At 42.8% G+C, this 23,578-nt stretch overlaps 1 protein-coding gene across 1 annotated transcript in view; it reads left to right on the forward strand.

The window, feature by feature from the left end:
- The first annotated feature begins 7,003 nt into the window (after positions 1-7,003).
- Positions 7,004-23,578, forward strand: part of APCDD1 (APC down-regulated 1) — a 29,006-nt gene continuing 12,431 nt past the window's right edge. The window contains exons 1-3 of the mRNA XM_065629271.1: positions 7,004-7,382; positions 16,536-16,719; positions 18,056-18,587. Of these exons, the coding sequence (XP_065485343.1) occupies positions 7,325-7,382; positions 16,536-16,719; positions 18,056-18,587 (774 nt within the window). The 5' untranslated portion in view covers positions 7,004-7,324. The remainder of the gene's footprint in view (positions 7,383-16,535; positions 16,720-18,055; positions 18,588-23,578) is intronic.

The following is a 23,578-nucleotide window of genomic DNA, read 5'->3' on the forward strand; positions in this document are numbered from 1 at the left end:
CTTCTCCTTTCTTCTCTTCTTCCTCTCCTCTCCTCTCCTCTCCTCTCTTCTTTTCTCTTCTCTTCTCTTTTCTCTTCTCTTCTCTTCTCTTCTCCTCTCTTCTCTTTTCTTCCCTTCCCTTCCCTTCCCTTCCCTTCCCTTCCCTTCCCTTCCCTTCCCTTCCCTTCCCTTCCCTTCCCTTCTTTTTCTCTTATAACCTATAACTGTAATTTAGCCACTGCTCCCAGAAACATGGAGCTTCTCTCCAGGAAGTTGCTGGAAATATTTTCTCAGCAGATAAGCAGTTTTCCTACAGAACCTGGCAGCTTTTATGTAGCCTAGAGAACACCTTGCAGCTGCAGACAGAATTGTCTGGGAAGATTGCAGTTAATTCAGGCAGTCAGCAGGTTGGCTGGCTGCGTATGGACTTGAAGATCATGTGCTTGCATAATGCACTATCCAGACGTTTCAAAGATTTTATGCATACATAAAAAAGACGTTTTGTGCATATAAATGTATTGTATACGTACCTACACCACCCATACAAAAATATGTATATATATGTATATAACATACGTTTTACATAAATAGGTGGAAATTATGAAAGGAATTCAAAATGTACTGCAGTTGATATCATTACGGGTTGCCCTGTATCAGTTGTGGAATCTCCCACCTTGGAGATATTCAAGAGCCACATGGACATGGTCCTGGGAATTATAGCTCTTGGTGGCCCTGCAGGAGAGTTGGACCAAATGACCTCTAAAGGTCTCTTCCAACCTCAACAATTCCATGATTCTGTGATATATCATATTTAAAGACATATTCATGCCATTCTAGCTATGGGTGAACTCCAATTCTAAGTTACAGTTCATACTGTACATGCATTGCTTTTACTCCATGAAGTTATCCACAGATTTGTACCCTTTTTCCACTGCCAGGGAAACCGAGGCCCTGAGAAACCGAGTGATGTTCACTGGCCTTGCACAACAAGCCAGAGCATAGTCTTGCCCCTGGTCTCCAATTCACTCTGTCTGCCAAGACTAGAAGTGGTAACTCTCCAAGACTTCTCATCACTTACTTTTTCCCTCCTCCTTGTTTTTAATCTACTTGGCAAAACATATGTTTCTATGGGGTTTTTGGTAGCCAGCTGTGCCCTTAGTGACCATGATGATACTTTGATTGTGTCATTGTTTGAAAGTGCATGGAAGCAGTATGCTTTTGCTGAAAGATGGTGGTTAGCCCCCGTTGGGAAAAAGCTTTGAGAAAATACTCTTGTGCTTAAACATACAAGTGGTTTTTAGACCCTGAGTCTAAAATTCGGTGAATGTTTTGAACGAGTCAGTTTTGTAGTGAACAAAATTAAAATACCTATATGTGGGTATGTTTGAGATATTTGCAGACCTCCAATACCGTGATACCTGCGATTCCAGATCAAGATTGAAAGTGGCAGCGGTATATAAAACTGAGAAATAAACAACCTTAATACAAGAATGAGACTAGATACCAGCCAGCCAAAGGGCCACTACAAAAGCCCAGAGGCACTGTGAGACAGGGTCATGCTTTCAACTTGTGTTTGGCCATTTGTGTATCTAAGGTGCCTTACCCATCACCAAACGCAAACACTGAACAAAACCGTGAAAGAAAATTTCCCACCTGCTCCATCAAAGAGCAGGTCAGCTACGGGCAGAAGGGCAGGAGAGCTTCTTCCTCTCCTTGCTGAGGGACACCTTCCTCTTTAACAGGGCAGCCTGGAACAGGTTCCATTTCCCACTCTTTATCTCTCCCCTATGTGTTTCCCCTGCTGCAGAAGTCTGCCAAGTGGAAAGAAGACCATGGGCAGTGCTCTGCAAGGCATGAAAATCTCATTTCCCCAATGATGTTATTAACCTGGAGAAGCATCGGCCCCAAAGGGACTACAAGAAGAATATAAACTAAGAAAGTAGCTCCCAGATGCATTAGCTGCTACTCGAGACTCTCAGACAAGCTTGGCAAGTCACATTAATCCATTTTTCAGTTTGGAAATAAAATCTGCTTCTTGGGATAGTTTATTAAAAATTGCCAGAATTTCCATTTTCTCTGAGAAATTAATCAAAATCAAAGTTTAATTTCACTCTGAGAAAATGTAAGGAGTAATGAACAACATCAAACACATGTTTAAATTTTTCCAGAAATTTTCTTTTGTCTTCTGTGATGGAAATCATCATTAGTCCGACTAGTTGCACAGTGCTGCAGAGCAAGAAGATATATGGAGGGCATTTTTGCCCAGACCTCAACAGATTTTTAATCTGCTGGTTTGGCTGTGCAGGGTGGGTTTTTTAGGGGTTTTTTTTAAGTCACAACATCAGAAAGCCACTGTGCAAACAATAGAAGGCATAAACAACATTTATGAAGGCGTTTTTGCCACGCTCATTTTCATGGCACTTGAGTGCTGTGAAAAAATGAGATGAGCAGCACTGGAGAGGGTTAGGATGGCTGCTCATGTGTATGCTGGATGAAGAAACACCCTTGTCCCCTGTTTGCCGTGGTTCCAGATGAACGTCGTCAGTGTACAACAAGCACTCGCTGTTCCAGCTGGTCTTCCCAACAGCCTCATCCAGGGCCTGATCCAGCCCCTGCTGTAGTTCATGGCAAGACCCGCATCGAGCTCCCTGGGAACTGGTCCTAAAGCTCTGGTTGCAGCAACAGCACCATGAAATTGTCCGTGCTGCTAGTAAAGTGATTCTACACAGAGAAGTTCCTCTGTGGCTCTGAGCAATCAAATCATGAGTAAATTTTAAATGCTGGAAGCAAGTGGAGAAACGAGAGGGAGAGAGCTTATTTTATGGAAAGTCGTTTGCTTGGTTTCAGTTCTTTACATCTTTCTTTGATTTCTTTGTCTGGGATGGTCTGAGCTCTGCAGAGTCTACTCTTCATGTTGTTTTATTCCTTCATTCCCACCTACTTTTCAAACTGTTCTAGGAAAACTAGAAAACCTACTTTGGATAACTACATTTTTGTGAAACCAGCAAGTCTGTTCTAGCATACAGGCTCTGTGTGTGTGTGTGTGTGTGTGTGTGTGCATGCATGTCTCTGAGAGTATCTGGAAAAAATAGAGGCAAAATAGCCTATTGTGACAATGACCACAAGACCTTCATTTTTACTGTGTTTTGTCTATGTTTTGCATGCCTGTTACGAGGTAGCAGACCTTCACCATGTGAATTGTGTCTTAGATGACAAAAATAAATTCATTTCCAAAATATATTTCTCAGGCTAGTTATCTCCCTAAACAAGGAAGAGCAATAAAGGATAGATCTCTGTGGTAACCTGCACCACCTCAGAGCCACAGTTTGCAGGTGAGCATTGCCACAGTTAACGTCCTTGAGAAAACTAAACCCAGATTCAGTATCCCTAAAATAATCATAAAATTCCACTAGCTTCAGTGACTTCATTGAAGATCAGGTTCCTGGTAGAGGAAGTTGAAATATTCTGCACCATTTGGGAGCTAAATGTCTAGAAAGTATTGCCAAAGGCCCTCTAGTTACTTTTTTAAGCAAATAATAATAAAAATTTTTTAAAAACCCAAACTTTAACATCTTATTCTAAAAATATAAAAATTATAGATGCAGTAACTGATAAATCCTGCCCTACCCCATAAAATGTAGTGTTTTCAGTCTAAATTGAAAGGAGAAACAAACTGATTGCCGTTTGGTTTATGTCGTAAAACAGTTTAACTTCTCTCTCAAACAGCTGAAACCAATATAGGAAGTCACATAGTGAATATTTCTATGTATCAGACAGGCTCCGGGCTCATCTTTTGGATTCTAACTCAAGCTGGATATGTAGGACAACTTCTCTCCAAATCTTCACCTATTTTGATGAATTTGTCACGGACAATTCTTAAATAGAAATCTGACAGAAATTTGATTCTTTATGAATTAGTTACTCCACTCCTTTCCAATAAATCTTGACGTCCCACTCCTTTGACTTATTCAAGAGAACGTGTTGTCTTTTTAAAAACATAATACAGCCATTAGCACATCATAGTCGTGGCACTGCCAAAGCATTACCAAGTCGAAGAGTGCTGCCCCATCCCATTCTTCTCCATAGTGTAAAGTGTCCCACATGCTCACTGTGTCCATTCTTTCCCATCTTCTCTCTCTTTTAAATATCTTTCACCACCAGATTGGCATTGGCAGCCGGCCAACCAGCCAGTACTTTAGCTAGACAAGTACTATGCTGATCTGCCTAGATCTTTGCAGTGTCACGCAACTAGTCCAACAAGTTAGTTTTCTTCCTATTTTAATGCTTTTTGCAGAGGGCCCCAGCCACAAAGTACATTTCCCATCACTTTTGGGTATTTTTTTCAAAAAGACTCCTTTCTGTGCAAACTTTTGCTGACTACTTCCTTTTTTGAAATGCTTTGACCCCTATGATGTTTTTGAGAATATGGCCAAGAGATGCCTTTGTAAATGATTTTACATTAGGTATATACCCTGCCCTGGGAGCCCAGGTTCAGAAAGTCATAGCTGGGTTGGTTAATACAATTTTTAAGGAGCACTGATGTGACATGCTGCTTAGATCAAAGTGCAAAGAGCTGTTATTTGTCACTGCTTCCCATTACAGCATACTTCAAACAGGGGCACCGTAATGAAACAAGTAGGATTGGGCATATTAAAAAAAATTGTGCGTCAGTCTGAAAAAAACCATATCCTTAAAATAGCACAAATAAAAAAAAAGGCGAGTAAAAGATAACATATAGTCTCTGTTGTTTTTGGAAACTTCTCCTATGTCTGAACCCATTGGGTATTGATTTCATTTTATTTCGTTACCACATTTGAAGCTGCATTGATAGTAAATTACAAGCAGAGCCTCGTTTACCAAGTTGGCCAACGGAGCAGTAAAGTCATCCCGCTTTCCTCTTATGAAAAGCTGTTAGTGATGCTGCTTTGGCTGGGGGGGTGGGGGGTGGGGAGGTGGAGAGGAGGGCTGTCACTTCCCAGGGGAGAAGCTGTGAGCTTCTGGGATAATTGATTTTTGGGATAAAGGACTTCTTGCAGGTGATCCTCATCTCATCTTTTTGCAGATCATTATGTTGCTTAATCTTGGTATAGTAAAGCAGGTTGTGTCTATAGAAAAAGTCTCTCCTTTCAGATGTTGCCGCTTTTACACATTTATACTTTGAAACTGATATTCCTTCATTATTGCTTACGCTGATGCTGATCTACCCTTTACATTCAGGTAAATAGCAAGTGACTTACATTAAGAGCCTTCCTACATGCCCTATTATCTATACACCTGCCAAATGTGAGAATCTTCAAGCTGGATTCTTCCACCAGGCAGGACCCCTTCATAACAATCTGGTGCTCATGGCCAGCAACAGAGCAATTCGCTTTCCTGCATACCTTGCCTTTCACTTCTACTTGTATCTCCCATTTGCACAACCAGTATTTTCTCACTGATCACCCTGGCAGGAACTTCTCTTAGGAGATGCAACTGTCACACAGATCTGAAGTACATCATGTGTCCTCAAGGCACAGAAACACAGATGCTTGTACTGTATTTAAGCGAACATTGTCGTTTTCCTTGCTGACTGGATCTGTTTCACTTACAGAACCTGCAGGTAAAGAAAAACCACTTGGGTGTCTGTAGGATTGATACAAGTGGCAAAATCAGAATTTTGCCCTGGATTAGTCCTGAAAGCAGCCAAATGGATACACAAGGCTTCCCAAACAATTTTTCCAAATGTACTATGTCCATGGCAAGAATCACCTCCCTTCACACACACCTCCGTAGCAACTACAAGAATGGGCTGAAGAAGAACAAGTAACTTTGGGTAAGGGTATTTTTTCATCCTTACCCAGTGTTACTTGCTCAGGTTTATGGACACCTGTTTCTCAAAAGATGATGCTTTTCTCTGTGCATCTCTCTCCAGGTCACTAAGAGGATATCTGACCACTCCAGGCTTGTACTGGCCACCACCAAATGCACTGGAAGACACCCTTTCTTGCTTGAAAAACATCTGTGTGGAGGCGCAAGCATAACCCTGAGAATCCAAGGCACTGGAGCTCTAATTCTGACTCAGCTCTTACTTGTTTTTCTCTCAGCTTCCTCCCTATACAAGTGAGGAAGACTAAATTTATTCTTCCCTCTCAAGGGAGTTGAAAGAGGACATCATTGTCTGAATTTCTTTTTAAGTATGCAGCGTGTGAACACTTTGGCTCAGTTAAGCTGTTCAAAACTCAGTTATGTTGATTTTCTCACAATTTCCTCTAATTTGTTACACGGTCTTTGCCATGAGGCCCGTAAACAAGTTCACGAGTCCAAACACAAAGCAAACATGACATGCCTGTCCAGAGGACATTAGAAACGAAACCCTCATGTTCAAACTCAGGCATATGAGTGACATGTACAACATTAAGCTTATGTGTGTTTGCATGACCAGGGCTTAAGACTAGACTAAAAAGCAAAACTAACCAACAACAGACATGGGGTAAAGCATGCAAGAGAGTGCGGCATCAAAGAAGACAACCCTTGACATCTATTTTTAGATTTTAAAATGCCCGATTTATGTGGAAAGCTGCAACCACATGAAGGTTTCTTTTCGAGGCAAAGGCACACACCAACTTTCTCTCTAGCTTACGGGTGCAGCAGCAAACAGCCGCTCAGCACCCCCTGGGAGGCGGGATTCAGGAACCGGGAGTCGCAGCTCTACCGGCACCTCCCTTCCCTGCTCGGGCCCCGCAGTGAAGAAGGACCGACCACCCCCGCACGCTCTCCCACGCGTGCTGTAGCCTCCCACGGGCGCATCCCACCCGCCGCCCGATCTCACAAGCCCCGGGCTGCCCACCGCCCACCACACAGCCCGCTTCTCGCTGCCTCCCGTCCCCGCCACCCGCGCCCTGCGGGTCCCGAGCGCCCCTTCCCCGGCCGTGGGAGTGTTGTCCGACGGGACCGCCAGCCCGGCGGCGGGGCCGTCCCCCTCCCCGCCCCGGGAGGAGTCCCCACCTCCCGGCCCCTCCTCCTCCTCCTGCTGGAAGGGGAAATATGAAGCGGAGCCGCCGCTGCGCTCCGCGGAGACGGCGGGGGAGGCAGCGGCGACGGAGCGGGCATATTCGGGCACTGAGCGGCGGCGGAGCCGGAGCCCTGCCTGGGCAACGACGGCAGCGGTTGTGTGCGGAGCGGGAGCCCTGAGGAGCGGCGGCGGGTCCCGGCTCCGGAGAGTGCCCGGCGGACCCCGGCCCCGCCAGCCGCCTGCCCCCCAGCGCCGGGCCGTGGGCTGCCCGCGGCGGCGCTGAGGCGCGGGCGGCGCGGCGGGAGGTGACGGCCGGAGCGAAGGCGCAGGGAAGGAGCGCTGCGAGGAGGGGAGATGTCTGCCCCGTACGGCAGCCTGATGAGATACCTGTTCCCAGCCCTGCTGCTGCACGGTGAGTGCGGGACGGGGCGGGACCGGGTCGGCTGCCCGCGGGGTGACGACTCGCGGTGCGTCCGAAAAGCCGGCGGAGTTGCGAGGGGACCCCATGACCTCGCTGGTGGAGGGAGAGGGTCGCGGGTGGGTGCGCTATCGTGCGTGTGGATGTTTGGTCCCGGCTGCTCGGGTCGGGCGTCTCGCCGAGGAAAGGTCCGCACGGATGCCGAAGCGAGCAGAGACCTTTTTTGCTCTGCCTGAACCCCCTTGTTAGCGGCACACCTTTGTAAAATGTGTGGGTGCGGCAGCCAGCCGAGGTAGGTAAAATCACGCAGAAAGCGCCCAGCTTCCAAGTTTGCGTTGGCGATGTTATCGTTGCATGCCTGTAACTGCTTGGATGGAGCAGCTGCTCCGGGCACCTCGCACAAACATGCTTTACACACCTCTGGGCAAAGGGCTGGCTCAACCAAGTTCCCGAGAGCTTGGCCGAGATGTCCTGCGGGATCCGCGTCTCACCTGCGGGCAAAGAAAAGGTTTTTTTGATGTGGAGGTATTCGCTGGGAAGCCTTAGGCAGCAGAGTTTGCCAGCACTGGGTCATGTATCCAACAAAAAAATGTTTTGCTGCACAGAGCAGAAACTCTGGGTGTCATGATGCACAGCCCTGCTCTGATGCTCTCTCAGCTTAGCCCTGGACTGACATTTCTCTGAAACTGCACAGTAAGCAAAATTTTAGTGAGAAAAACCAGCATATTACACTTTAACTTACAAGGTCAGCTTGTAAATTCATATTTAGGCACTTAAACAGATAACCCATCTTTCCAGAAAGCCACTGCTCTTCTTGAGCAACTTCTGAAAAGGAGGCTATTTAATGAGCTGCTTAGCTATTTCTAGCATTTGGCAGCCAGATTTGAAAAATCTGGGTGCGATATTGTTCTGAAAGAGTGACCCAATCTACTTGGTTACAGCATCGTTTTGAAGAATGTTCCTAATTCTGAAGTACTTTGTAGCATCCAGCCTTCTTCAGTTACATTTCTTAGGACCCGAAGCTTACTCGTAAAAACAGGAATTTTTTTAACTGTTACGATGCAAGTGACCTATGTGGATTCAGTGTGAGATCTGTGAGCTGGGATAAGGGTTTCAAAGCTTTTCCTGGGGTTGGTTTTGTGGAGCAGGGATTGTTTCTCGCTGTGTTTGTACAAGTGCTAGGCACACAGATGGCATTCAATAAATAATAAAGAGCATGAGCTTCTGATTGTGTGTTCTGTTTTGAGAAAGAAAGAGCAGGAGACCCTGTTCCCAAGGAGGGGGTTTTATACCCTTCTCACAGCTTGGCTATGAAATCCAGAGAGCGTAGAATTGTGTTTAGTTGAGCCAGACCTGCCAGGACGCCAGAGGTGTTCTTTAAAACTCTGTGATCTGAGATGTAAAAGTCAAAATGGGAGGTTTGAAGTTTGAGGGCAAAGAAAGGAAGCATAATTACAGGGTTAGACTCCCCGGCTCATCTGCTTGGAATTACAGAGCAGAGCAGAACCCTGGCTGGAGCAGGAAACAAATCAGGGCCAGTGATCAGATCAAAACAGCAGCTGCCAGAAGAGGATGAAGGAGGAAAATAATCTATTTCTTCCATCTGCAGTTATATTTCACCAAATAACAAACCTACATTCTTATAGAAAGATATAACTCAGCACCTTGTATATAAAGATAAAACACCTCAGTAATGTGGCAGTGCACAGTTTGGATCTGAGCTTCAAGTGTGGGGAAACTACTGCCCTCTTACAAACTTGAAATGACATCAGTGTCATATAATGCACTGAAATGTAGCCCATTTAAATGTATTTACCGTGTTAGCTTTAACTTGGCCTACAGCTTTTCCCTCTGTGCCATGTAGTCAATAGGAACATCCTTCAGGCAGCAACTAGCCCGAATTGGTAATACGTAAGAATAACCTGCAATCCCAGAGGATCGCGGTGTTAAGCCTCTTTACAGCATGTGATGTTTTCTTGTTTTCTTTTGCATTTCTATTGCACATGGCAATTTAAGGGTTAAAAGCAAGTGGGTGTGGGTGGTTGAGGCTTTTTAGGGCTTAAAGCTTTGTAACACAAGTTAACATGTCCTCTAATGCTAAAGCTTCTGCTTTCATTATATTAAGAAATGCCTACTTTAGCATCACCGAATTAAAATTTGGAAAAAACTTGTCTTTGTTAATCAAAATAAAACCTGTACAATGTCAGGAGGAAAAAAAAAAAAGTTTGCAGCTGGAAGTTGTCCATTATCACTGTTTTCTTTGTTTAGACAAAAAGCCACAGAAGTTTCAGATGTCAAATGCCAAGATCATTCAGCTCCAGAAAACCCGACTAATAAGAACTACATTCAAGTGGATTCAAAACAAATTGGGCTAATTTCTTTTGTAAATGTAAACTTTTTTTACAAATACAGATGCTAAGAAGACACTTTAGTATATTTCTGATTATGTTACTGTTAGAATAATGTATTAAAAACTTTAAGTAAAACAATTTGTTGATAACATCATGGAAATAGTACCAATAAAGATGGTGAAGACAGGACTGCTAGGCTTTTCAGAGGAAAACTGTTTATGCTTTTAAATGTTCTCTGGCAATATTGATTAAATTAGTTACATAGAAGTGCTCCATTTCAAAATCTGTTCAGGAAAATAATAAGTAAATGTATCAGGAGATGTAAGTACCCATATGCATAAAATGGACAAATACTGTGCTCCTTGCTAAAGGCGTATATGACCTATTCCCTCAGTAAAAATACTACGTTTGGAAATCTGGAAGACAACAAAGAGAGAAAGAGGGGAAGACACATTGCTGAATGTTAAGACTTGTAGAGCTTGAGTTAGAAGATGGACTCAGTTTTATTCGCAGTGTAAATTCAATTTCATTCATCACTGTAGCTTGACTGTGGGCTAACAGTGATACAATGTAGGTATCATGAGCAGTAAGGGCAATTTTTGCATTCTGTAGGTTGTCCATAGGAGGTGGGCTGCCAGGCGATGAAGCCCCGAACTAGCCTAAACTGTGCTGAAGGCAAATCCCTTCAGCTATTCCAGGCAAGGCTAGTATTTTGTTTCTGACGTGGTGCTTTAAGCAGGGCTGACAGAGGGCAGGATTATATGTAGCAAGCTTGTTTAGCATTGTCCTTACTCAGACACAAATCTCATTGGCGTTGGGGGGAGTTCCACTTGAATGAATCCTGGTGCTGAGGTGTGGGTGGAGGACAGGGCAGGGGTCTGCAGGCTGCAGGGCAGATGTCTCTGACACAGAGCAAATGTTTCCTTCAAAGAGGGCAAGACCAAACTGCTGTCAGTATTGGAATGCACTTACGGCCCAGTGCTGGACCCGCTCATGCCAAGGGGCAGAGTTCCTGCTGACCTGAGGAGAGGTGGGCTTTAACCCTTCAGGGCTTCATAAAGAAGCCCATTCTGCAGGCAGTGATGTTTTACCTTGCACGGGTAGCAGCAGTCATCCCAATTAAGATCCGAACTTCAAATTAGCAGAGGTTATTGATTGTGTAACTGCTTGGCGTTTGGTTCTCTGACCTCTTTCAAGATGGGCCATTGAGTAAGGACCAAGATGTAGGACAACAGAGGATGTCAACGCTGGGCCTATCAGCCTTGGAGGAGTTTCTTTTTGGTTGTCCCATCTAAACATACTTTAGATCTCTCTTTAGGACCTTCCACACACTGAAACATTCATTTCGCATCTCTTTGAAAGCTGTATCTGGAAACTCTGTGTGCACAAGGAAGGGAGCAGATACATGTGAAAGGAAATCATTGTCCTGTCTGCTTCCGTGGCCATAAAACCCAGCTTTCCTTTCCCAACCCTTTTGTTTGTAGTAGCTAAAGTAGGTCCCAATCCTGTGAGGACTCTTTGAAGTTCCAAGTGCAGGGAAAACACTGGTAAACACAGACCACAGCTTGGTAACGGGACATTATATTCTCCATGGATATTATGTAAGTTTGCGCTGTAGCTAAAAGCCTGTCATGGGTGTTATCTAACACTATCCCACATCAAGAAAGAGCGTCATCCAAATGTCTCTTTATTTAATTGTGCAGGACAACTGCCCAGATAAGGAGAGCTATAAACTTAATCCTGCCAATTATTCTTTATCTGTCATAAGGCTTTTCAAGTTTCAGACAAGTTCTAACTTGAAAAGAGCTTGCTGCAGAAATAAAGCGCAAAGGTTAAACTGTTTCTCTCAGAGCTGAAGCCACTACATATTTTGAACTTGTGTTGTCACTTGAGGTTGTTTTAATTCGTAATAAAATTGTGCTTTTCTGAATTTGCATTGCTATAAATGAAAGAAAAAGTGAAGTGGTTCCTGCTGAGCAATACCAATCTAAATCCAGGTTTGAATCCTACTTTCAGGTAACATTTATTCTCTCATTTAGCGAAGTGTGAATGTGCTGAACACTTCGTAGCTTTGAGTTTTGGTTTGAAGCACTACACTTGGACACGCTGGAAGCCATGGTTTGGATTCTAGTAAAGGTGTTCATTAAGCTGATTACATCTAAGCTGTTTAAGGTTTAAGATTATTTGCATTATACTTTAGAAATCTGGCATCACTGAGAAGAGAATTTGGCCGGGGTGTTTAGGCACTAATTAAATTATAAGAACTTGTGTTCAAGGACGACTCTACTTACCATTATCTGTGTTGCAATTTTAGGTTATTTGCATACTATTTTTCAGAAAACCAAAACATTTATTCTAGCAGCTTGCAGGTTTTTGCAGAAATGTGGGTGGAGAGCTTTGTCATAGCCAATTTGGAAACACATCTGGGTAACGGGCTGCCAACAGATTGCCCTTTCAAGATTTGTATTTTACTCGCGGCTATGTGCAGAAATCTTTGAAGAACTTGAAAGTAACCTATCTTCCCTTAGCAATTATTTTTATCTTGGATGGTCGTTCCCACATCAGATACAGGTTTGTAAGTGAATCTGAGAGCTTGAGGTCCTCTGTCTGGCATAGTGCATGCTCCTGTCCACATCTTACTAGGGTGGCAGCTGTGCAGACCTCCACTTTCCCACTCAGATGGATGTTGCATCTGCCTCTGTGAAGTGTGACTCGTGAGAGCCTGGGCAGGGATCCCCAGCTAGCTGTAGCACCTCTTCTACTATTTTCAACCAGCTTGATGCTAAAGGTGTGATCTATACTGCTAGGGCTTGATTATGAAAGAGGAGTTGGATATTAGCTCATCACAAAATGCATTTGTTTTGCTTTGTTTCTCTAGATGGCATTTCTGATGGATTCTGGAATCTTTCCTTTTGGCTTGCTCCTTTGCGTAAACAGCCACCATGGAGCAGGTGATATAATCTTATGACCTCTGGTTGTGGTGTAGCTAAAGTGAAAACCAGCCAGAAGCTTCACAGAATTAGTGCTATTAGTCTCATGCATAGATATTTTTTTTGTTTGAAGTCTGTCATACTTTTGAGTAATAACATGGTGGACTTTATTGATTGATTGATTTTTAACAAGGGAGTAAGATTCCTTCATAATACAAAAAAATTAAAAGTCAGTCAGAGTCCGAGATACTCTCAGTCGAGTCTAAAATACTTATGTGGCATGTCATGGAGGTACTGAAACCAACCATCTGTCTATGCTGTAGAGAATAGCAGACTTGGATCACTCTGAATGAAAGTAGTGGCTCCAACTATGTTGCAACTGCATCTAGGCTCCAAATTGGGCTTTTAAAGAGCCGTGAAATGCTTTTCCCAGTTTTGTGAAAGCACATTTTAACCTTGAGCCTTCCAGCAATGTCCAAGTTAACACAGCCCAATGGATCTTTAAAAAAATGAGTGACACCATCCCTGTGGGACCTCCGTATTGCAGAACACCTCACTGCGCACCGCCAAGGGTGGAGCAGGGGAACAGGGGGACACTGCGCTGCCGCTGAGCACCTGCTGCCAGGAGAAGCACAGGAAGGTGGTGTGGGGGGTTTGCTGCCCTGCGTGGGAAGCGTTATCACCGGTCTTGGTGTTTGATCTGCAGATGGTACAAGAGGAAGTTATGGCTCCTTTGTATGGTACTCAGATGTACAGGCATATGTCAGTAAATATAAAAGCATTGAAATGATTACTTGGTAAGGAAGAAGCCTGTGCTAAATTAAGTATTTCCTTGCCCCAGCAACACGAACATAGGTAAAGGTCCCATCGCTGCCTTTTAGTTTTATACCGTAATTCATATTCTGATATTCACATCATATTTATGTGAGGTTGCCTAGCATGTGTGTGTTTTCTACATCCCTTCCTCTGTCTCTGAAGCCTTTGTTATGTTCTCATGCCTGTCTTGATTACCTAAACTTGTTCCTGCCCTCATTTGTCACAGTTGGATGGACAGAGTCCCATACAAATACCCTCTTCGCAGGTACAGGTCTCTAGAGATATCGATGCAAATCTCCCTTCGGTCCACTGGTTACAGTTTATCATTCACAAGTTGCAGACAGAGCTACATAAATGTGACAGGGAGAGCTGGGACCCCATTGCTTTTGAGCTATATCAAAGAAAAGACTCTGTATAATGACACATAAAGTCTCACCCCTTTTCAAACCCCGCTTCTTTTCATTATTTCCTCCAGGGAATAATTGGGAACGTATAACGTGGTTACTGCGTTTTCTCCTTTGATATGTGCACATGTAAGACGGTATCCTCCCACAGAAGAATTTTTGCTTGGAGAAATTAAATGCCCAAGTATGTTTAAATGCATAAATCATTCATTGTTAAGTGCATCTGTATTCTTGAATCATATGACATGAGCTAGGCAAAACACAACTCCTTAAAAGCAAGTGGTATAATAAATATGCCTTGGAAAAAGTCACTTGAACCATTTCAAAACATCTTCTCAATGGCAGATTTCAAATGCTTGACAACTTCAAGTGGAAAAGTACATTTTCAAAGACTTTTTCAGTGTGAGATAATTTGTCTGCAGGAGACATCCTGACAACTATGTTTCTGTTGAAAGAATTAGTACTGATGGCTGCAGCCTCTATTTGGTGTCTGGCAGGAGGTGTCACTTCTGACCCAAAAGATGCTCTGAACCCATAGACAGGAGCACTCGCTCCATTTCAGAATGAGGTGCTGAAGTAATGTGGGCTTTTTGAGTGTGTGGAGACTTAGAGATGGAAAAGGGTGTTAAGAGGCAAGCTCTCAGTCACTAGCTGAAATTCATATGGACAAAAATACACAGAGTGATAAGTTCACCTGTACCTGGCTGAACTTGTTCTCGTAGTGGTGTGAAGGCCTGTGATATCTGCCCCATACCCACATGGTTTCAGATAAACCCAGGTTTTTGAGAGTGTCAAATACTACTCCAGGCTTCAGCCCAGGAGGCTGTACCGCTGCATACAGGAAGCACTGACCCTATCTACTAAATCCTGCCCCTCCAAAGATGTAGTCAGCTCAAGCAGAGCATCACCCTGCTTTGGCTCTACCATTTGTGAAGCAGCCATGCCATTTCTGGCTGAAGAATGGGGAGATGTTTGGCACTAAAGTAAGTGACTCTGTTCAGCAATGTAGAAATACCTGAGAAGCCGTGACTTCCAGAAAGGGAGAAGTATTGGCCCCTGAAAATCTGCCTCCTTTAAGGGCACCTCAGAGGGCATGCTCAAATATCAAAGCATCTCTAGTATTTATTACCCTTTAGAAATTAAGGCTGTAAATTCTCATTCACATTGAAGAATTGTTTGTAACCTGCAACAAAGCTACCAGCTTTTCCAGTAAAGACTTTATGAGGTTGTATTCACTGATCTCATTAAATCTTGAGATCATTCAGTGGTGAGTACCATTTACATTCAGGTATTTATTGTATTCTTTCTGATCATTCTTCACCCTGCCTACTGGATGGGTCCTTGCCTCTGTTTAGTTTAGGAATTGCTATTTTGAAAGGGTTGACATGTATTTATAATTTTAGCAATGCCATTTTCCCAGATGTTACCCAAGTTTCTTTTGGAAGATCTAAGGCCTAGCCAACGTAATGCATCACTGACACTGTTTTCTTTTTTGCAATGGGAAATGGGAAAGGTTTGAGACAGTGTTGACCTACAAAAAAAAAAAAACACCACACTGATTTTCTTGTAATTTCTGTGGCGATGCTGCACGCTACCCAAGCACATGCCTAAGTGTTAGGTGGGGCCTGAGGAATAAAGTATAGGATCCTGCACCAGACAGCCCAGGCACCAGAAGAGAGAAGGAGGAATCCCTGGGAGCACATGGTAGCGAGACATCCCTCTCCTGAAACAGCCACCCTGACTTAACAGGCAGCCTCTCCACCTCACCCCATATTTGTTTTCTAGCCCACCGGTTCTTAAATTCCATCTGGCAAAGCGATACAGTTCCCAACCCATGATGTAGGGTTCGTGTTTTTCACCTCTTAACCTCTAGATGTGTGTTTTTCTTTTGATCCATGTTTTCCAACATATCTGAGAGCAGGCTGTGCCTAAAAGAGTAAAGACACATTCCTTCTGAAGCTACGTATTAATTTTGTTCAATTAATATTGTGTAGAGAGAGTGCTGGTGGGTTTTGTATGCATACATTACTAGAAACCAAAATTACTGTGTGCTGGAGATAAAATTAGCTTTTGAAATTCCTTTTCCCCTTTAAAGTAAAAATAGCAGAATCTGCCTTTAATTGACCACCTCAGTCATCACAGAGGCTTCCTGTGTACAGAGGCTTTGCTTTTAGTATCTGTTTTCCCTAAGCTTTAAAGAGTAGTCTTTATTTGCAAGTTTATTATAGAAGTGTTCAAATTAGAGGTGGGATGAAACCGCACAGTTTACGTCTGGATCTGAAAGCAACTTCAAGTTTCAAGGTCCAGGTTTTGATTGTCCTGACCAGAGATCAAAGAGGTGTCTATAAAATTCAGGTTCAGAGCCACATCTCCTGGATGTGGAAGTGCAACACTTTGGTTCAAGCCATTTTCTCCATTGTATTTCATAAAGCAAACCTATTTAGTGGATTATTAGTGAGCTGACAGAGAGGAAGAGCTTCCCATATTTATTTAATTTTTCAAATGAGACAAGAAATGTAAACAGCACATTCCTAGACACATAACATTGCGAACAAATGTCATTCAACATAATCTTCACAACCTCTTTTATCGTGTTGAAGCCTTTCTCGCTAGGGTCTCATGATAACTTACACTTTTCTTCCGCAGGGCTGGGAGAAGGTTCTGCTCTTCTTCACCCAGACAGCAGGTCCCACCCTCGGTCCTTGGAGAAGAGCGCATGGAGGGCTTTCAAGGAGTCGCAATGTCATCACATGCTGAAACACCTTCACAATGGAGCCCGGATCACTGTACAGATGCCTCCCAATATTGAGGGACACTGGGTCTCTACTGGGTAAGAAAAGATAAAACAAGGTGCTTGAGTGATATCTGCAGAAGAGGGGAAGGAAGCAGAGAAAGAAGGATGAATATTCCCACTTTAAGCAGCAGGGAAAATATTTTCTTTAGTATGGTGATGCTCTAAATTCCAGATGCTTTCTATATGTTTATGCATAAAAGGAGAAGAAGCAGCATTATGTACACTAGAATAGCAGGCTATAAAGCTGTCTTGATGAATCAATTTATAGTCTGGATTTTAAACAGCATGCTGTGAAATATCTTTAAATCTCTCTTTCTATAGGAAGGACCTCAACAAATTGCCAAAAGGGATGCTTATTCAAATATAACATTCTGCTATCTTTGACTACATGCATTAGATCCATTGAATGGGTCCTTGCTTTCAGAGCATGTGTCTAGCACAGATTTTATTAGCACGAGAAATTAAGAAGCTGTATTTCACCAGTTCTAGTACTCTGTATACATGATAATTCATAATTCAGAGAGCTATTTTGCTTCCTGTGTCTCAGCAGGCAATATTCACATGCTTATTTGAAGTGAATTATGGTAGGAAAGACTGGGTTTTTCTAACAGAAAGGAGTGTATTTGTATTAAGCAGTGTAGATGTGGCAAGGGGGACAAGTTTGAAGGCACAAAAAGACTTTCTACAGGAAGTGGAATTGAACTGCTATTTACACCTTAAAAAACAAACAAACAAACAAACAAAACCTGAACATAGTATGGCCCAAATTCAGGCCAAATATGAGTTTTGCATTAACAGTCAGAAGTTTGAATTAACTGCCACCCCTGCTGAAAGTCTGAGTGGAAAAGCTGAGGACACGATCTTGCATGTCCTCTGCAGACCAGAGCTGGTGGAGCTCTGCTGAGAAACTTGCACAGCAGCATAGAAGCTTGTACTGTTCTGCGGATATTCGGTATCTCACTTTCTGATGTTGTTATTCCTTTTCCTAAATCTGCCATGCAAAAGATAAAAATAGATGTTTAATAAGATGCTACTTTTTACAATGAAAAATTGAGCCACGTGGTGGTCCCTAGTCAAAAAGGAAAAGAAAAACATAACTAGAAGTGTTTAAACCTACAAAAGTAAAGCCCTTAGTCAGATATGATCAACATGAAGCAATATATTAATAACAGCGTAACAGCAGAGGAAATCGTTGGTTAATTGGCAGGCCACAGGTGCCTAGTTCCTATTTACTCCCACTCATGCTAGAGGGACATTAGCACCCAAGTGTTTCTGTGGAGCCAAGGAGGTTTGCTCAGCCTTGTTACCTGTAGTGTACGTGATGTCCCACCTTGCTAAAATTTTGTTTCCATCACTTTCTGTCTTCCCACAGCTGCGAAGTTAGAGCAGGCCCAGAGTTCATCACAAGATCTTACAGGTTCTACCACAATAATACATTTAAGGCCTATCAGTTTTATTATGGTGGCAATCGCTGCACAAACCCTATCTACACATTAGTTATACGTGGCAAAATACGTCTCCGCCAAGCATCCTGGATCATCCGAGGGGGCACTGAAGCTGATTATCAGCTGCGCAGCATACAGATCATATGCCACAATGAAGCAATAGCCAAAAAATTAAGTGAGCTGGTGAACCATACGTGTCCTGGATTTATACCAGGAGATAGTCCCTGGGAGCAGGATGTGAGCTATGATTTGCTGAGAGAAGAGAATGGCTGTGAATGCACCAAAGCTCTGAATTTTGCCATGCATGAACTCCAGCTGATCCGTGTGGAGAAGCAATACCTGCACCACAATTTGGACCACCTTGTGGAGGAGCTATTTCTCGGAGACATTCATACTGATGCTACTCAGAGGAGGTACTATCGGCCCTCTAGCTACCAACCTCCTCTTCAAAATGCCAAGGTACGTGTCTGTAGATAGGCCCTCTTTTTAAGATACTAGTGACAAAGCCTACGTTATTTGGCTCTTCTGAGTCAGTGCTCTAGTGTAACCTAAAATGTAGATGTGCTTCTAAAATAAGAGGTGGATTGCAGCCTCACAGGTGATGTAGCCAGTTAAGAAAATATCACACAGTGTATTTCAAGAGAATAGTAACTCTGCTGTGGTTTATGAGACTGCATCAAATGTGCAAATAGTAGTCTGATGAACTATAGTGGTCAACGAAGGCCACTCTGGAGATGGAATCAAAGACTTGTATGCAGCGGTGGGAGTTGTTGGCTGGGACCACAGCTGTAGGCTAGCAGTTGAGAAGAAAGTTTGATACAGGACTGAGAAAGAGCAAGAGAAACACGCATCAGCAGATGCTTCTGTAGCTGCAGGAGTACCAGGGAGAGAGGAAATCAAATTGTATCAGCATATGGAAGTTGGGTGATCCATAACCTGAAGAGAAAAAGAGGAAATTGGAAGGTAGACACATGAAAGGGCAGCATGACGGAAAAAAACCCTGATGGGTTGTGCAGGTCACGGATCCAGACGCAGGCACGCACATTAATGAAATGAAAAACAGGTGAATTTTGCACGAGGCTCTAATTCCATTTGATAATTCAGTTTTCAAAGCGGCCTCAAAGTGCCGTCAGCTTCATTGGGAACTGATCAACTCATAGTAAGTTAAATAAAAATCAAACAGGAAAAATAGACATTGATGGCCTGCAGGAGGGCTGTCTATAGATCTTTCCTGGTGACATTTCAAAGGCAGGCGGCGATTGGAACCACATTGCTGGGAGCCGCTGCCATAGCATCACTTCCAACTAATGGGTTATCACCATTTTTAATCATCTCATTGCAAACGATTCAAAAATCAGCTATAGCTTATCAGCAATAGCAGGAAACACAACAGAGGAAGGGAGAGTTTTGATGAGAAAGCTTTGGCTTTCCCTTCCATTCAGAACTGTCCACCCTGGCTTATATCTGCCTCTTGTGAACATCAAATTTCAGTAGTTCAGGACCTTACATGATCTACCTTTAATCATTTTAATAGCCTGGCCTAGGTATAATTTTAATTCACAGTCACATATGTCTCTGTATGAAAGCTGCTGTCATTTCTGTCATTCTTATGCTCTCTTCAAGTGACCAGGGACAAATCTGTGTTTTCTTTTTAAATATGTCTTCCTAAAATGAAGTTTCAGCAACAACAGGTGAACCACAGCGTGTTCCTCCTCAAAATTTTACTTTAATTCAAACAAGCACATTGGCTTTCTCTTTGCTTATTTCGGAGTGATGGTTCTTTCCTAAACCTGTTCCTTGCAGGTATCTGTAGGTACAAATGATCTGACACTGGCGATCTGTTGTATCTGTTCTAGAAAATATGGTACATCTTTTTCTGACCACGTGAAATAGAGATAAAATCTTGGTTTAATTCACCCTAGCTGATTATTTTTTCTGGTCAAATCTAGTTCTATTACTAAGGTCTGATAAATAACATAGTAAATGCTTACACTTCCACCTTGTAGTAATTTCATTACAGTCACAATGATCAGATGTACTGTCAACCAGCTTTATAAAAGTAAGATTTTTGCCCAGGTCTGCTGTAATTTTAGGACACACTATTAACAATTTTCCTTCCTGTCTCTTCTGCTACTGTAGCATCACTTTTTTCCTCTAAAATACAATGCCTCTAAAACATAACTCTCAAATGTAAGGGATCAAATCTTGCATAAGAGATCTCTTTCTTGAAACAGGTTAGCTAAATAAACTGTGAGAGCACTGAAAACTCTCATTTACGTTCACAAAGTCCATGATTTCGGACATGATCCGATCCATTCTGACCTGAGTGGGTGACATCTCTATGTGAAAGGTCCCATGTGTCTGGATGGGCAGGTCCTGCCCGGGGGTACCTGTGTGCTCCGATCGGGGACAGCCTGCAGTCTGGCTCCCAGGGGAGCCTTCCACATCATATATTTACAAAAACTAGGGGAAGGGGAAAAACAAACAAGCCAACTAGTTATCTGTTGGTATTCATGAAGCAGATTCATAGAATAGTTTGGGTTGGAAAGGACCTCTAAAGGTCATTTAGTCCAACCCCCCTGCCATGAGCAGGGACATCTTCAACCAGATCAGGTTGCTCAGAGCCCCGTCCAGCCTGGCCTGGGATGTCTCCAGGGATGGGGCATCTACCACCTCTCTGGGCAACCTGGGACAGTGTTTCACCACCCTCATTGTAAAAATTTCTTCTTCGTGTCTAGCCTGAATCTCCCTCCTTTGGTTTAAAAACATTACCCCTTGCCCTGTCATAATGGGACCTGCTAAAATGTCTGTCTCCTGTACAGTGCTTCCAAATAAGAGTTTTGGTAGCCAGGTGTTGGCAGAGGCTGGATCTTGAGGATGAATTTGTGACACTGGAAGCCCATTCATAAGAGTACTGTTGCCTACAGAAAGTGCTGTTACTATAGAAAGCACAGGTTAACTCCAAGTACATAAAAATCCGTAAGGATTCCAGCTCTCCATGATGAAACTACTGTAGTTTATTAAATGGGGGCCCCAAGTCCTGACTTGCAGCCCACTGCTCGACTCCCAGTTTGACCAGTTATGACTTCTGGAGAGTTACAATGCCTCTGTTTCTTCTCCAACCATTGCTTGCAAGACCTGGTTGGCTCTCTCAATGTGTATTGACAGCATGTGGATTGCTGGGACGCCAGTCTCAGCTGGAACCTTCAACAGCAAAAGATGCATAGGTTTAATGCAAGTTTAAAGTCCATAACAGCACAGCTTGTCTTTGTAATTTTTTGGTAGGTTCCTCTTGCTCAGATTCAATGTGAGATTTCTTTTTTCTCAAGAGAAGTTGGACGTGCTGAAACCAGGCTTTCAGCATGATACAAATAACAGTACCGCAAAAAAATGAACCTTTGCCTCAGCTGCCATGAAAGACTTCTGGGTGTTGGTTTGTACCATGAAATTCTTTATACTAACAGGTTCACAACACAGCCGTCTGACCTAGTGTTTGCCAAATGTAGGAAGAACAGTATGAGAGGTGCTTTTTTTCTTTTTTGTCTTTAAAGTCCAGGCAAACATACTGCTGAAAGGTTATAACCCTTCTTCTTTGAACTCTTTTCCTTTTCTAATTGTTGCTCCACTGGGACCCAGCTGAAACTGAGTTTAAATGCTAAATTGAGTTTAAAACTACAAGGCACAGACTCCTCTGGAAACTGGACACCATGAATAAATAGAAACATTAAATCAACTTGTTTTCTTAAGGTTTCTACAGTCATACCAAGAGGTTGGGGAGGCCAGGAAATTGCTTCTGAAGTGAATCAGGTGTATTGTGTGGAATCTTTCATTTAAGGCTTTTTTCATTTCCTTTTTATTTATTTTTATTTTAAACTTATAAAGGCCTGCCTAAAATAAGTTAAGAGGATTCACATTTTGAGTTAAATTTATAGTTAAGCCTCTATATAGAAGAAAGTTCCACCCAGCTCAAGAGTTTACACAGCCTGTAAGTTGAATGTGGTAGCCACATTCATTACTTATGTGGTTGAAATGAATGGTAATTAAAAGCAAATGATTGCTGGATATGTTAGGAATGCCAAAGCCACATGATCAGGACTTTAAACAAATAGAATTGGACCTTCTCCAGATTCCTGTAGCAATTTCACCACAGGTTGGTAAATCAAAAGGGCTGTCCAAAAACCAGACAGCTTTATGCTGAGCTACAAATCTGAATAAATTCACAGATTACCATATCTCAAGTGTTCATATAAAATCAGGGAGCTTTTAAAAATATATATGTCATCTCTTAAGGTTTTATGCATTTTTTTAGATAAGAGCATACCTTAAACAAATTCCTCCGGTAAAATATGTGAAAGTTCTTGAGTGCAGCTGATGACTAGGCCACTGTATAGATTTATCTTGGCAGTCCTCTAGCCTTGCTTAAGATATCAATTAAGACTTGCTGAGGAACCAGGCCGAACATCTTCGATGTCTCTTGATGTCGTGAGTTTATCAAGGGATTCAAGCTATTGCACACGCAGCTTCTTTAGCCAACATGAGAAAGGACACGGTTGGAAAGACCAGATGGGGGAGCCGCTTGGCAATCATTGTGCCTATTAGACACAATGTTCCTGATTAGGATAATGCCAAGCAGCATAAAATCATAACTTATTTACAAATGCATACAGGGGCTTGTAGCATGAAGGAAGGCTTGGATACAGTATTTGTTTGCTATGTGGAAGGACAGAAGATGTTTTCAGAGATATCTGCCCTAAAACTACAGGAAATGTGTACAACAGCAATATTGGGACACTTCACATGTAATTGCCTCAGCAATAGTGCTTTGTAAACAAAGAACTCCTTGTGCTTTTTTATCATCTGATAGAGTAACGGGAAAGATCAGAGCAGAGCTGTGATGCCCGGTCATTCTAGTTAGATCTTTATTTAGAAATAAGGCTGGAATGGTCAAGAACATCACAAGAAGCCTAAAATGTGCTAGGATAACCTTTCTTCTGCCTTTGTCATGCTCAAACATTGGCTGGCCACATACTTGCAGTAAGACATTTTCCCTTGAAAATGCAATTCCAATGGATCAATTCTCTATTACAAGTTTATTTGCTGCTGGGAGCTGACTTCCAGCAGCATCTGGCATTTGCAGCTAATACAGATTCAACGTATAGAGACTGGTGCTTGGGCTTTGCTTTAGCCGGGCAGTGAAAGAACGAAGTGTGCAAATTTTTTTGTGGCTTTGAAAATTTGTGTCTTCATCTCTTTGAAACTCAGTGACTTAGTCTGTAGGGGAATGCTATGCACTTGAGGAGCTCCCAGGGAAATGAGAGCATAAGTTAATAAATAGCTGTTAAACATGTGAAGTGCCTCAAAGAAATACGCAAAACATTATCTCAACCAAAAAGTGTCATTTTGGAGGACAAAACTCCTTTGTTTCCCCGAGTAGTGCCACTAGACTTCCA

The sequence above is a fragment of the Caloenas nicobarica genome, chromosome 2 (assembly GCF_036013445.1).
Source record: "Caloenas nicobarica isolate bCalNic1 chromosome 2, bCalNic1.hap1, whole genome shotgun sequence".
In the NCBI taxonomy this organism is placed as follows: domain Eukaryota; kingdom Metazoa; phylum Chordata; class Aves; order Columbiformes; family Columbidae; genus Caloenas; species Caloenas nicobarica.